General features: G+C 42.6%; 1 protein-coding gene across 4 annotated transcripts in view; it reads left to right on the plus strand.

The window, feature by feature from the left end:
• Positions 1 to 15,382, plus strand: part of TEC (tec protein tyrosine kinase) — a 54,526-nt gene that overhangs the window by 5,696 nt on the left and 33,448 nt on the right. For 2 of the 4 annotated variants that reach the window (XM_054204233.1, XM_054204235.1), the window contains exon 2: positions 13,742 to 13,924. The exons of 1 other annotated variant lie outside the window; for it this stretch is intronic. In XM_054204233.1, coding sequence (XP_054060208.1) covers positions 13,787 to 13,924 — 138 coding nt within the window. In that variant the 5' untranslated portion in view covers positions 13,742 to 13,786. Of the gene's footprint in view, positions 1 to 588; positions 665 to 13,741; positions 13,925 to 15,382 lie in introns of all 4 variants that reach the window. One more of the 4 variants, XM_054204234.1, reaches the window with a different exon arrangement.

Genomic DNA, 15,382 nt, shown 5'->3' on the forward strand with positions numbered 1-15,382 from the left:
GATTACAGCTGTCTGATGAAAAAATAAAGTCATGGGCAAGCAGCAAAATTCCATCAATTTTCCCTCCCTTTTCTTGAACTGAAACCAGCTCTGAAAGTCAGTGTGAAGCAGGCACTCGCCACGAAAACCCGAGACCTTGCCATAAAGGACTGTCTTGGCCTTGCTTTTGCAGTGTCTTAACTTCTTGTAATTTTGGCCTCAGATGGGACTGGATTGTGGAGTAAGATACTATCAAGCATTAGCGACTGTATTGTGTGATGTCTCATAGAGAGTTTAGGCTGAATGTTCTTCCTCAAGATGATAAAAGTCTGGTGATGCCTGACAAGTGCCTCTTGTTCCCCGTGTAGCTTGCAACAGTTGAAACACCCCTACATCTGAGAATTGACATCAAGGGGAGCAGCGATAACAAACTGCTTTGCTAGAGATGCTCACTACCTTGCAGGAGTGAGAGGAAAGGGCAAACACGAGACCACAGTGTTGCCTCAGTTGTGTTTATTTTTGGATTCAGTGAGAAATTTTTTCCCTGAATGAATACTTATATTTTGACATGAGTGAAACTGAACTCCTTTGGTGTTCCTTGTTGCTTAGGCTGCACTGTATGTGAAGAAGAAATTCTTCAAGGTCATAGCCTGGATTTCCAGTCCTGTATGTGGAGACTTCATTAGTAAGTGGCTGAAATGCAAATAAAAGTTTAATAATTTAACAGAACCCTAAAAATAATTTTAGAGTAGAATTCTGTGGTATCTGCCTCAATAACTTCAGGAAAATAGGTCTCACTCTTTGGAGTATCTCTCCAGAAAGTATTCAGCAGCGTGGATTTTACTTGAAGAGGTCTTTGTTTTTTAATTTTTAATCCCTATCATAACATACATATGGTTCAACACAGAGCAACACAGAAACTGAAAGGCTTTGTAGCCTACTAAAGAAAATGAAAGCTGTTGTAAGTACAATCCTTCAAGTAGTATGTCAGCTAGACAGGCACAGGGCATGAGAACACGAAGTTTGGTCTGGTAGCATGACTTCTACAATTTTGAGTGCAATCAAGTGGTAATTCTCGCACCAAGAGTCATGTTATCCCATCTCAGTGAAGTGAGGGTGTGGTATGATGGGGAGGGAATTTTGGTTTTCATTTACGTGAAATTTTCCTTGTAACCTATCCAACATAACAGGGTAAGAGAGTCTGGAATCAGAAGATAAGACCGCTGACCTTGCCAACGCCACCACTTTGGTATGCGCAGCCCTGAATTGCCAGATGTGGGAACAGTAGTGCGGAATCTCAACTGCAGTGTAAATGGTCATGCATTCCAGGTCCGATCTCTTGTCCTTGTTTCGTAGCGGAGGGGACGTATCCTGGTGAAAATGATGCAGGGGAAACTTGACAAACAGGAACTTGCAGGATTTCCTGTCCCCCACTTGTTGCCTTGGGTTTTTCCTCATGCACAGAAGTTCTGACCTGTAACTTCAGGTGTAGCAGCGCTGTCTGCATGAGAGAGGTTTGGGGCTAGGCCACTCAGTAGGTGGAAAAAAAGCAATAGTTATAAAGTGGCTTCTTACTACTACCTCAAAATAAAGACTTTGAGAGGAAATACACCTATTAGTCAATGTGGACGCCAGCACATGAGCTGTGGCCAGTAGTTCATCATCTGAGTCAACTTCACAGCTTTGTCTTCAGCTGAAATTCCCCTGTTTATTATTGAAGTATTTCTTACTGTGTAGCTTCCACGTAGTCTAGCGAGTGCTTGTTTCTGTCTCTATTTAAAACCCGTTCTTAATATAAGTGTATATTTTTCGTATTAATGATCCTATTAATAAATGTGTTTAAACATAGTATAGTTTTCTGGTATATTCGGTTTGAGTTGAACTGTCAAGGTAACGAAAAAGGTATGTTATGTAAATATCTAGTATGTATTTCTAGCATCTTACCACAAAGCATGTGGTACCTGGGCTATGTCTTTTGCATGCTCGATTTTGTTAAAAGCGTAATGCGGGGCTATAGATGTTGGAACTGCTCCTGGTGGAGGGTACAGGGCAAGCAGGAGCCGTGCTTAATCCCTTCCTCACAAACCTGTTTAACTCTTGCCTCGGATAACCTAGCTACTCAGTGTCAGGCATCAACTTCAGTGTCGATGCTTTAGCTTGCTGCTAAAGTGTTCTTAACAGACCATCTGAAAAGCAACTAAAAGGCTAACTAAAAAGCGGATATGATTTTATTAAGCTTATTCACTTTTTAGAGAGAGAATGGTTGGGTTTGTGCCTACAGCGGCTGTTAACAGCTATTGTTACGGTGTAGGCGTAAACTTGGCTCACTTCTACTCTACATGAATGACTTGGAAGGGTGGATGCTTGATAAAAGATACAAAGATCGTGATTTTAGCAATATGGAGAGTAGACTGTGGTCTTCAACAACCCAGGAAAAAGGAACAGCACATCTCTGGAGCTGGTTCAAGGCTATCTCATCTGGTTCTGTTAAATTGGTGTTACTATGATAGGAAAACAAGACAGCAGCCATCACTTCTCTCTAACCCAGTTGCTTATCCAGAGGTATGTTTGTCTTCTGCAAAGTCCCCCCAAATTCCCTGAAAGCCAACTACATATTTTTTTTTTTTTGCAAACTTTCCCTGACCTCACGACTTCCTTGCAGCTCTTCTCAGCCATGTGCTTACTTTTACGATCGTGCGGCCCTTAGCTGGGAGGTAGCCAATTTGTTACAGATGAGGCTGGACTCATTTTCCCACAAGCCGCCCCTTTGCACTGAGGCTCGAGGATGCGTGTGTAGCTGTCATTCTGTGGGTACCAAAGCACTCAGCTGGATTTTATGCTGCAGGTGCTACAAGTTTTCATCCATTCTGGGAAGCAATATAGTTTCTCTGTAGCTGCAAAGGGAGGGGAGTGGGGGGAGAATATCTTGAGGAGCACTGCAGAAGTGATAAAGGGATTTATACCTGAACTCTGATGAGACAGTTCCGTATGACTAAGGAAAATCTGATGGTTGAAATGATAAAAATAATCTTAAAAGACAATCAGATAAGGAGCTATTGCTTGCTATCAGTTTGGGAAATGGTAGTTTCCCTGAAGAAGTAAAAAGATCCTTTACATTTCTTGTGAATAAAATACAAGTTTAAAAAGCGGGTGACGTGTTGCTAGGTAAATAACTTGCTTCCCTAGGAATAAACAGCATATATAGTTGATGTTTGCAGGATGTCTTAAAACCAAATGCTGGTTTGATTCAATTCAATTTTGAGCAACTTCTCCAAATAAACTGATCTCGCTAGTTGTACTGCTGGCCGGCACATTGTGAGGTGAATTGCTACCTTTTTGAGTACTGTCAGATCATTATACCTGGTCTAGCAGGGCTCCAATGGACAGCATAGTCTGAGCTTTTTTTTTTTTTTTTTTTCTAACTAAAAACTAAAGGCTGGCTTTGAAGATGGTTTCCAAAACCTGTGTATCCATATCACTGGATTTCCTGCAGGCATTGAAGAAATTATAGGTGCTCCATGACTCACTGTGCTTCTCTGTATGCAAGGCATATCAGGTCACTTAAGGGTAGCCTGGAACAGAGAGTGGTTGAGGTGAAGTCATAATTGACGCCTGCTCCTACTTCATGTGGGATGTACCTACAGACCACTTGTACATACCTCTTGTGAGGCATGGAAAATATCTTTTTAATTCATAAAGCCGTTATCAAACTTAAAACAAATCCAGTTCATGGCATTCTTTGGAAATTGTATGTCAACCCAGGAATGAGTGACTCAAGATGTCCATCCTTGGGCTTGTCTGTGTTTTTTCCATGGAGTTCAGGTGAGAGATGCTAGCAACAAGCTGGCTGGGATCACAAGCAGAGGAGAATCTGCACCCAAATGAGTAATTCCAGAGCAGTGTTCAGTATTGAGAGTGCAGGGTAGTGCCGGTCCTGCTTTTCTGCCATCAGGAGCCAAGCCAGAATTTCTATGGCTTCAGCTTGTGCCATGCAGATGCACCAGTGGCACTCTGCCATGGCACTCCTTCAGAGCAGAGAACAGACAGGGGTATTGCAGGTTTGCTTATTGCTGGCAAAGTATGTTCAAGTCAGACGAGCTTTCCTTCGGCCACTGACTGAGTTTTCGTGGTAGCTTTTAAGATGATCGCAGGTAAGGATCTAGAAGGCTGGGTGTTGCTTCTGTGTGTTGAAATATTATTGTAGGAGATTGGTTCTAGCTCCAGAATGAATGGGTTTGGGACCAGAGGAGAGGTGTTGCTAGATTATTAGGTTATTAGGTGGCTTATTTCCAGCATTCTCCGCTTTAAGAGTGTGTCAGCCCAATGGTACAAAACAAGACTGTGATCGTGTTCAAGTTAGTGTAAAATTAGGTTCGTTGTATTGGTATCAGTTACTTGGCATGTACCCTGGCAGAGCAGAAAGAGTTAACTTTAGTAGTTGGAGAACAAGTAGTTCTCTAACTTTAGTAGTCGGAGAACAAGTAGTTGTTTAGGGGAAAAAGTTCATCTTAGAGTGTTTGGAAAGAGAAGTAACTGAGGAAGTATTAGTCATTCCCTGTGCATAAAGCAAGTCATGGTTTGTATGTATTACAGTATTTCAGTTAAAACATGTCAGAAGAGTGTCTTGAACACTGAAATAAACTGAGCTTATTTTTGGTGTAATACATCATGCGCTCACCTGAGATTGTATAACATGTGGAAAACCAAACTCAGATTGAGAAGAAAGTGAATTAAATTGACTCCTTTACTGTAATTAAGAAGCAGGACAGCCTCAGGCACTGTTGACTTTTTTTTTTCTTTTTTCTTCCCCATAGATTTGATTTGCTTTTCTCAGATTTGCAGTTTTTTGTACAATAGCAATTGACCTCCTACTTAATGGTGAGCTTTAGGATTCCTAAACAGAATTAGGTTCAACGTCTGATTTAGCAGAACGTTTATTTTTCCAGCCCTCTCAATCTCCAGCATGGTGGAGAAGTAGGAAGAGCTTTTGCACAAGCATCGCCCATTTCCTTTGCCAATCTCATCTTTGCCTGTTTCTTTAGTTAGTGGGTGTTACTGTTTCTCTTCCCCTCTTATCGGAAGGGGTGTTTTTCAGAAAAAGGCAAAGGCAGGACATTCTGCTTTGCCGAATGTCCACCCGCTGCCACAGGGCCAGCAGGGGACTGGTGGAGTAGCCTCGGTCTATGTAGAAATTAAATAGACTCTGCTGTGAGCTTCTGCTCTTCCAAATCAATGCCATGCAGGTTTGGAGACAGTTCTTCCATTTTCCTCTCTAACCTTGCTTTGAAAATATTTGCTGGAACAAAGAGGACTGTCTCCATTTGAAGGTATGTACACACGCAGGAAGGACCAGTATACCACATACCGCCTCCCAGTTCAGACCCTGACCTTCCCTTTCTGTTCATGCTTTACCTTTTACCTCTTCTCTTTCAGCTGAGGGCCATTTATATTGGTGCAAGTAAACCAAACTAATATTCTTCACCAGACCTTTACGCTGCACAAGCGAAAAGGCAAATCTCTTGGGGCCTACAAGAAAGCTGGGGAGGGGCTGTTTGCAAGGGCATGTAGCGATAGGACGAGGGGCAATGGTTTTAAACTAGAGCAGGGCAGGTTTAGATTAGACATTGGGAAGAAGTTCTTTACAGTGAGGGTGGTGAGACACTGGCACAGGCTGCCCAGAGAGGTGGTGGAGGCCCCATCCCTGGAGACATTCAAGGCCAGGCTGGATGAGGCTCTGAGCAACCTGATCTAGTTGACAATGTCCCTGCTTACTGCAGGGGGTTGGACTAGATGGCCTTTAGAGGTCCCTTCCAACCCAACACATTCTGTGATTCTCTTTACGCTTTGCTTCATCTGGCCAGCTGCAGTAAAACTCCTCGCGGCATCCTGAAGTCCTGGTGATGGCACCACAGCTGTGAAGAGCTGCTGTATGTCAGCAGAAAATTAAGTTTACCATTTTCACTGCACTTTATATGTGGTATTTAGAAATAAAAATAAACCTGAGCAAGAAAGCAAATATCAGTGCATAAAAATATTAGTGAGGCTTGGCTTTTGTCCTCATGTGAGCAGCATGGATTAGGCACCATGGAATAGTTAGTGACAGCATCCTCAGTCAGCTGCTTAAGTTCATCGCTGTGATAGCGCAGCTTCCCTCATTCAAAAACCAGAAATCTACCCTCAAAAAGAAGTCTTTAAAAATAAAGCGAACTTGTTTTTTGTTTGTGGTTTGTTTGTTTGTTTTTAATTACCTTCTCCAATCTTAAATCTTCCTTTGCTTGAATCAAATATGTGATAAAATATAGCTGATTTTGCTGGCTGTTGCAGGAGGTTTTGTCAGAAGGCCCAGCTGGGGAGAAGTTTATCATGTAAAAGTTTGGCCGGCCTGCATGCTGAGGCCCCCAAATATGCAAAGCTCTTGCCTGGAAGCTGTGTGAATGCAGCAAACCCTGCTGACAGACAGGATATTTTAGCTTATGTCAGACTGCATATGGCTTCTGGTGAGCCCAAAACCACGGGTGTTCAGTAGAAGAGGTCACTTCTGCCTGCAGAAGATTTGAGATTGGGTTTCTTCTGTGGGAAGCGCTGTTCAGTTGTGGTAGGCCACCTCGAAAGGTTTTCATAGTCTACAGCAAGAATAAGGTGGTAACTTTGGATGTTGGAGTGGAATTTAACAATAGTAGCTAATGCTAAAAGCATTATTATGGAAATAATAACAACCATTAACTGCTGTATATGGGTTGAGCAGAGGAGAATGCAAAGCCACATTATGTATGTGGTTACAGAACTATCTAGTCTTCTAAAAAAACCCACTAGACTGGCAGAGTATTTGAGGTTTTCTGGGTATGGCTTTGCATATGTTTTTAATTACCTTTCCCATGAATATGATGAATTACAACTACTCTCTATCTGTGCATGTACATATAAAGACCTCTTCCCCCCAATAACATAAACAATCTGCCTTTCATGTCACATTATTATTACTCTGTGTGAGGAAAAAGGGGGTGAATGAAGGTAGGCGTTAAAACTTTGATCTATATAGATGATGGCGAAGAACACAAAAATCTTTCACAAGCATTGAAAAAACAGCAAAACCATGGGCTTGGAGATGAGGAGTGACTGAAGGAGCTGGGACTGTTTAGTTTGAGGAAGAGGAGGCTGAGGGGAGACCTCATCGCTCTCTACAACTACTTGAAAGAACATTGTAGAGAGGTTGGTGCTGGTCTCTTCTCACAGGTAATTAGCGATAGAACAAGAGGGAATGGGCTCAAGCTGCAGCAGGGTAGGTTTAGGCTGGACATTAGGAAAGAATTCTTCACAGAAAGAGTGGTCAGACACTGGAATAGGCTGCCCAGGGAGGTGGTGGAGTCACCATCCCTGAATGTGTTTGAGTCGTTTAGATGCAGTGTTAAGGGATATGGTGTAAGGGAGAACTTTGTAGAGTGGAGCTGATGGTTGGACTCAATGATCCCAAGGGTCTTTTCCAACCTAAATGATTCTATGATTCTATGTTACAGCCCGATCAACATTGCTTTGCAGGCAATAAATACAGTAGGGGAACACGTTCGTGGTTTGCAGCTCTTGGGTTTTGCTTATCTTCAGTACAGAAGTGAAGATGACTTTCTAGTCTTCAATGAAATCGCAAGATGAACTCGTAATACCTTTTGGCTAACAAAAGAAACATGGGAAGTTGGGGATAGCCCACAGTGCAAGAGCTGAATACCTGCTCTGTCGCCAATACTATTTCTTGAGGCAGTGACACATTCAAAAGCTTTTTATCTTTAGAGAGGGCAGGTGGCTGAGTGTGCAGAAGGTCAGTAGGCTGGGAAAACTTTCGGATTTTGATACTTTAACTGATGTTTCAAAGTCCTTTTTTTTTGTGCCTTGATTTCTGTGTCCCAAACTAAGTTTCAGCTTTATTTTCTTCCAGCAAAGAACACCTCAAATGCGAAAGAGGTTTTTGATCTGAATAAAGTGAAGGGAAAAAATAGTCAGTGCAAGCTTATAGGTATTGTGGAATTTTTATGTGGAAGAAATAAGAAAAGGTACAAATACTCAGCTGTAGAGGAATGAATAAAAATACAAGAAGCAGCGGAGGATAGTGAAAATTGATCAGGCCATCCTTTGTGTGGTATCCCATAGATAATGTTGCTAACTCAAAGTTAGCAGTGAATGATTTAAATTAAAAAGATGCCAATGTCAATGTATTTTCTACATCGTGGATGGTAATAATGTAATTTTTGTTTCATAAAGCAGAGGTTCCTTTCCTAAATAATTATCTGTGGGGGGACTGAAGAAGGTGCACTATAGAGCTGTGGAAGGATAAGTTAGTCATTGGAGTGTGCTGCTTACAGGAGGTCACGATAAAGAGCAATAGCTGAGTTTGACGATGGAGACATGTACGTGTCATTCTCCTAAATCTGGACTCATCATTGTAAGGGGAAAGAAACCCTTTTGCTGCTCTTACCGTTTTTCCCAAGCTGTTCTGTGCGCTTTGGCTCCACTTCTCTTTTGTGATGGTTGTTGCGTTGATGGTCCGGTTTGGTGTGATGAACCACCCTGCTGCCAGCCGACCCTATCGAAGGGGACCGTCGCTTTTCCAGCAGCTGCCCTGTCACTTTTCCACCCCAGCTACCTAAATTAGAGTGCTAAAAGGAAACAAATGCTTGTATTTTGCAAAATGTCGAGCCTGTTTCCGAGGAATTTTATAAAACCTGTGCTGGTTGCAATGAAACACTCCTCCTGCGTGTGTATGTGAGTGGCTTTCAGTTGAACAAAGGATATTTTGCAATATCACATGCTTATCTCAGAATCTCCAGTCAAAGAGTTGTCACTGAGTTACCCCTTACCCTGTTTACTTTTTAACCTAAATTTAGTGCAGGCAAATATGAATTTTAGTTTCACAGGGTCCGATTATATATAAAATTATCCAGTTGTTCTTTGGCTGTACTTTCAAACGGAGCCTAAGGTTTTGCAAACCTTTGGGTATGATTTTGAAATCTATTTGAAAGTAGCCCCCCAAAATTGCATTTCTCTTGGTTAAAAAAAAATAATAAAAAAATAGGTTGCATGTGATGGAAGTGGTTGCTGAGAGTCTGCTGCTAGAAAAAAGAGGAGGAAAGTAAATCCGAGTATTTTTTACTTCTCCTTTTTCTGGCATATGATACATTTCGGATATCATTACAGTATTTTTCCCCTCAATTCCAATTTTTAAATTATGACAGTTTATGCTAAAGTATATTTTTCGGTATGTGTATTTTTGTGAAATTTACCATTTGAACAGGGGACTAATAACAGTTGTCTTTTATTTAGTTGTCTTTTACTTTTTGGAGTTTGAATCTGCAACCTCGGATGTGGGGCAAAAAGACTTCTCTACCATATGAAGCAGAAGAGCAGATTTTGCAATCCTTGCTTACACTGAGTAGTAATTATTCAAATAAGCCTGTGCTGGATACTCATGCAAGTAACTATTCACATGTAACCCAGTTTCTAGTTTCATGATAAAGCAATGGCAGCTTCAGCAGAAAAAACAGGGTAAGGAGTTCTCCTTTTTTTCTTCTTTCTGCACTGTTTCTGCTCTCTACCCAGAACTGCAGCGTGCTGCCTTTTCACTTACCCCACTGCAGCTGTTTGCAGGGACACATGATGAACTTGATCATCAAATTGATCTGAATTACTTAAAAAAAAAAAAAAAAAAATATATATATTTTAGAAGAGTTTCAGATTTGCGTCAGAATTACAGGGTACCACCTATGTACTTAAAATTGACTTTTTTTTTTTTTTTTAAAGTGTAACTAGAGCTTCTACTGAGCTTTCATCCATTTATTCAACTGTTTGAATGTTGCATGTGCTTACTGACTGGTTTACGGTGACTAATTGTTTCAATAAACAAACAGGATCCGGGAGCTGGGAGTGGGAACCAGGCGATACACGGGTTGTGTTGCAAGTGCGGGGGTTACCTCATCGCTTAGTGCCTCAGTTTTCCCCAGGGAAATCGGGGAAAGATGGCATGCATAGGAAGCTCTGTCTATAAGTAAAAACTTACTTTGTACATCTTGACCGACACTGACTTAGCAGGGTTATCTTCACAGTCGTTTTCATTTACTTTGAGGAAGGTGTACCTGAAAGGGGCCTACAAGAGAGCTGGGGAGGGGCTGTTTACAAGGGCATGTAGCGATAGGATGAGGGGCAATGATTTTAAACTAGAGCAGGGTAGGTTTAGATTAGACATTGGGAAGAAGTTCTTTACAGTGAGGGTGGTGAGGCACTGGGACAGGTTGCCCAGAGAGGTGGTGGAGGCCCCATCCCTGGAGACATTCAAGGCCAGGCTTGATGAGGCTCTGAGCAACCTGATCTAGTTGACGATGTCCCTGCTTACTGCAGGGGGGTTGGACTAGATGGCCTTTAGAGGTCCCTTCCAACCCAACACGCTCTATGATTCTATGACTTCATGGCGGTACAGGTGAATATTTGTATAATGTGAAGATGGATCAGTGCAAGTTGATGCAGACTTTTGGTACTTCAAGTTGAGAATGTTTTCCCCTCCTAAAAAAGCTGTGAATCTGTAACTCTTCTGGATTTCAGTCATAACTCTGAGCACTCAGCATATCTGCAAATTAGGTGTACCTAAGGTTGGCAGGGAACAGGGCAAGTCCTTGGCAGGAGGTACCGTGCAAAGCTTAGATGGGTGGCAGCACAACGAAACTCCCACAGCTGTTGGGAACAAGATAACAATGCATCATGCAAACAGGTTCATGTCCTGGGGAATGCTCTGGGAACTATGGAATACTTGGCGGGGGGGGAGGGGGAAGTGTAGAAAAGTTCTAAAACTGTCCTGAAGAAAGAGATGTATGGGTTTGATAAGAGGTAAGGGTGGCTGTTACAGGTGCATCTTCAAAGAACTGTTGCAATTTTGGAAAGGAACTTTCAGAGTCATAGGTGAGGTTTCAGTTGTCCCGAGCCTTATTTATAGACACAGAAATGTGGCTAGAGCCATTGGCTTGGAAAAACCCCCAAACAAAACAGGTTTCTGTGACCAACTGCAGATTCAAAGGCTGATCTTCTGACCTGGGAAACTGGTTCTTATCCACAGGGATCTCCACAGCAGCAATAATTCAGTGTAGCAATCAGGTGCAGACATTGACCAATTACATTATTGATGTTTTTATTTTTTTTAATGCTGATTTTTGTCAGAAGGATTTTTGCTTTGTTTCTTGTATAATGTGAATGTGACTAAAGAGGGCTGGTAGGGAAAAGAAGTATTTTAGCACCACCAGTAGTGAGTTTTGAAATCATGGTTAATTTTGAATCTTTCTTTTGCGCTCTAATGTAGTGCTCTGGGGATTTCACTGATCACAGTTTCTAAGATAAATAATAATTATGGTTTTTGGTAAGTGCCAACAGAGCATTTGTACTATAGAGACCACAAGGATTGTTTTGAGTGGGAGTGATGTGATGGGAACCCTTACAGGCTGGCATGCTTTAGGTTGATCTGAAAGTTAATACTGGCTTTTAATTCTTTGAACAAAATTTGTACTTTCAGTTCACGGCAGTATCCTTCCTTCTGCAATTATCTTTAGTATTGCCAATTTATTTCTAGAAGGGCAATAAGAAAAAATGTGGCAGCTTGAGTAATTAAAGAATGCATTTTAGACATTTTTTAATTCAAGAAAATCTGTGTTCTTCCCAAGAATGCAATGTGACAGATGACCAGCAAAATGTATGTGTGTACATGCATCAGGAGAAGAGGAAAAACAGAGATTGTTCATAATAATTACCATTTCCAATCCCATTATAGTCTTTTACTTACGCATCCTAACCTGGTCTTATTGTACAGTTCCATGTAAACCACAGACTAATTTTTTTTAGCGTATGTAGAGATACACCTTAAAAAGGGATGTTACAAAGCAGGGAACAACTGCATCCAGCTGTGTGAAATGGCAAGCGTGTGGGACATGAGGGTTTAGTTGGCCAAAACAGGGAGTGAAACGCAGCATCAGGACTAGACATGAAGCTGAGAGGTGTCACTTCATGTACTGTCACAACAAATAATGACATGTTTGGGCACAAAGCAAAAGGAGAGGCACTAAAGTGGATTTGTTTACATTTCATTTTATTTTAGCTTTACTTTTGTAGGGTAATGTCATGAGGAGGCCTGTGGCTTTTCAAGCTTCTCTGCACACCACTGTGAAATATTTTGTCCATGCTGAATTTATGTTGCCTGCAGAGAAAAATGTACATACGTTTCCACAGTGAATTTTGAAATACTTTAGGGAGTAAGTAAGTGCATAAATTAAGCTCTGTGAAGAGAAAACTCCCCCCCCCCCCTTTTTTTTTATAGGTTGGAGGGAAATTTCCTACTGGTACAGTGCCTACCTAGGGCTTGGGCTTGGGTTGCCCCCTCCCCACACACACACACACATACATGAGAAGATATTTGTAGTGACTGGTGCTTCAGCAGGTGCTGCTGTTCTTCAAGCCATGGCTTTAGCCCACAGCCGTGCTGCTGTAGCCCGAGCTGCCGTCGAGGTCTGTGCCTGCAGCATGCCCTGGCTTTGGAGCAGGGCTCAAGGTGGGGACCAGGCGAGCAGAAACCTAGCAAAGGGAAAGGTCATGGGGGAGGAAAAACGTTTTCTGGAACAGCTTCTCCGCAAAGCTCTCTCACACCTTTCATTCCTGCCTCCGTGCCGCCTCATGTGCCAAGCCTGCGCTGGCAGCAGTCTGTGCCACGTGATGAAAGCTCTGGTGGGATCCCTTCCATCGCTACTGCCCAGCCCAGCCGGAGGAATGCTCCCACCCACGGCAGGGTGGCACAGCGGGGCGGCAGCCAGCAGAGGAGGGAGCAGGGCTGCTGAGCTTCAGCTGGCATCTTTGCAAAGAACAGAGAGATCGCCTGGCACCTCTTCATGCTGTGCGACATAGTTTAGTGGTAGTTTGTCAGCGTTAGGCTAATGGTTGGACCTGATGATCTTCAAGGTCTCTTCCAGCCTTAACGATTCTATGATTCGTCTGGCAGGCCGATGGAGCCAGGCTTGCCGACAAAGTTAACTGCGGGAGCATTTGTTTTTATGCACTCCTAAATCCGTCCTACAGGGAATGATCACGGTGTAAAACTTTACAGCAGCTCCGTGTCACTGAGTGACCAGAACTGTCAAAAGTGAATGATTTAGGTTGTTGGTGGTCAGCATGTAGTCTTTCTAAACAGGATACGGAGGGCATATACTTAGCAGTTTCTGAAAAATAATCTTTAATTCTCTGTTCTCAAACTGACATCTTCTAAACGCTCATTTGCGTCTGAAAACTTTCATTACTATAACTGAGGTGAATTTTCAAAATGACTTTTACTGATCCATGTTCAATTTTGTAATTAAAACTTTTTTGCACATGCCGTAGCAATTAAAACTCTTGGTACACATTAGGACTTTGCGGTGAAGGGCAGTTGTACGCTGCTGTTTGCCTGGAGCACGTTTCGGACTTCTCACCCATATTTTCTGTGTTGTAATCTGCAGGGTCCCTTATTTCATCCCAGTCAGGTACAACTTTTGGCTTCCCGGGAGCGAGTCAGTGCAGCCCTCCGTTGAGCAAAGCCTGAACTTTCTTGTCTAATAATTAACTTTTGTAAAATTCCAAGTGCTTAGGATAGGCTCCAGCTTTGTGTGTGTTCAGGTAGTTTCATTTGTAAGTAGAAGCTCTTTTCACTACAGAAGTCTCCAGATCTGCGATCCTCCAAGGATACCATAATGATTTCTTTCTCTCGTCTTCACAGGAACTGATATTCAATGGCTAGAAACAGAGGTGACAAGTGGCTGAAATGAATACGACTACTATCCTACAAGAGATTTTGATTAAAAGATCACAGCAGAAGAAAAGGACTTCTCCCTTAAACTACAAAGAGAGGCTTTTTGTACTTACAAAGTCTATGCTAACATATTATGAAGGTCGAGCGGAGGTAGGAGACACAGATTTATACTACAGACTGCCTTTTGTTCCTTTTTGCTTTTGCATACTATTGGCTTTTTTCCTACTGTATACCATGCTGTCAGGAGTGGATGGGGACAATAGCCATGGGTGGCAAGGAACATGAGCTGCCATTTCTCTATTTATAATGCAGATTGACAGAGGTAACTGCTAGTCACTGTGAACTGTTTCTTAATCAGACCAGTAGTACCTAGCCAGGTTGCCAGGAAAAAGATAAAACAGCTTTTATAGCTGGTCATCAAAGCTGATTTCTTTCTCTTTCCCTAGGGATGAAAGATCAGTGCTATCACCAAGTGGGGGAAAGGCAGAAAAACTTACAATCGTCATTGCTTGTGGCCATGTTTACTGTGAAGGCCGTGACTTTCACATCTGGGAATGAGCTGAATTCAAACAGGAGAAAGAGCATTTGATAGGAGCAGTGCATTGCAGGCCAAGTTCGCTAGAGATGAGATCCGTTAGAGTGGATCACGTAACCTAGTGATTGAGATGAAGTTGGAAGCAGTTTATCTTTAGCAGCACAAGCAGCTCATCCCTGTTACTACTTTCTGTGTAAATTCAGTTACACCCGAAGTCAACTGTGTAAACTAGGCAAATTATTGGCCAGCATTTTTTTTCAAATGAGCTCCAGACTCAGTTTCGTCAAGATCACGTGCCCCTAGAGTGCCCCATCATATCTTTAGTGCTGGGGGTGTGATTTTTCCGCTTAACTGGGGCTACTTTCCAGATTTGTCACAATGCTGAAGGGTATTAAAATGGCTGCAGTAGCTAGTGGAGTGTGCTCTACACCCTGGGAAGCCATTCAACAAATAAAATGTAATGGAGATGACTCTGCAACCTCTTGTGTCAGCAGTCTTGCCTCTGATGAATGAAGGGGCTCCAGGAGAGCTAAGGCCTCCTAAGCCTGTTTCTCTGCCAGAGCTTGCACTTGCAGCAGAATTGAACTCACATACCATGCTCCAAGACCACAGCAGTCTGATGTAGCTGCTGTTCTCTGAATATAGTTTGGAAACAGTCAAGGATTAAGAACAAGATCACAGACTGGCTGAGGCTGGAAGTGACCTCTGTGGCCCATCTGGTCCAAGCCCCTGCTCAAGCAGAGCTGCCTAGAGCTGGTTGCCCAGGACTGTGTCCTGATGGCTTTTGAATATCTTCATGGCTGGAGATTCCACAGCCTCCGTGGGCAACCTGTGCCAGTGTTCTCCGTCCACTCTCACAATAAACCCAAAAATAATTAAATTGTTTCCTGACATTCAGACGGAGTCTCCTTTCTTTCAGTTTGTGCCCATTGACTCTCTCCTATCACTGGCCACCACTGGAAATAGCCTGGCTCTGTCCTCTTTGCGCCCTCCCCTCTGGTATTTATATACATTGATGAGATCCCCCCTGACCCTTCTCTTCTCCAGGCTAAACAGTCCCAGCTCCCTCAGCC

The sequence above is a fragment of the Rissa tridactyla genome, chromosome 5 (genome assembly GCF_028500815.1).
Source record: "Rissa tridactyla isolate bRisTri1 chromosome 5, bRisTri1.patW.cur.20221130, whole genome shotgun sequence".
In the NCBI taxonomy this organism is placed as follows: domain Eukaryota; kingdom Metazoa; phylum Chordata; class Aves; order Charadriiformes; family Laridae; genus Rissa; species Rissa tridactyla.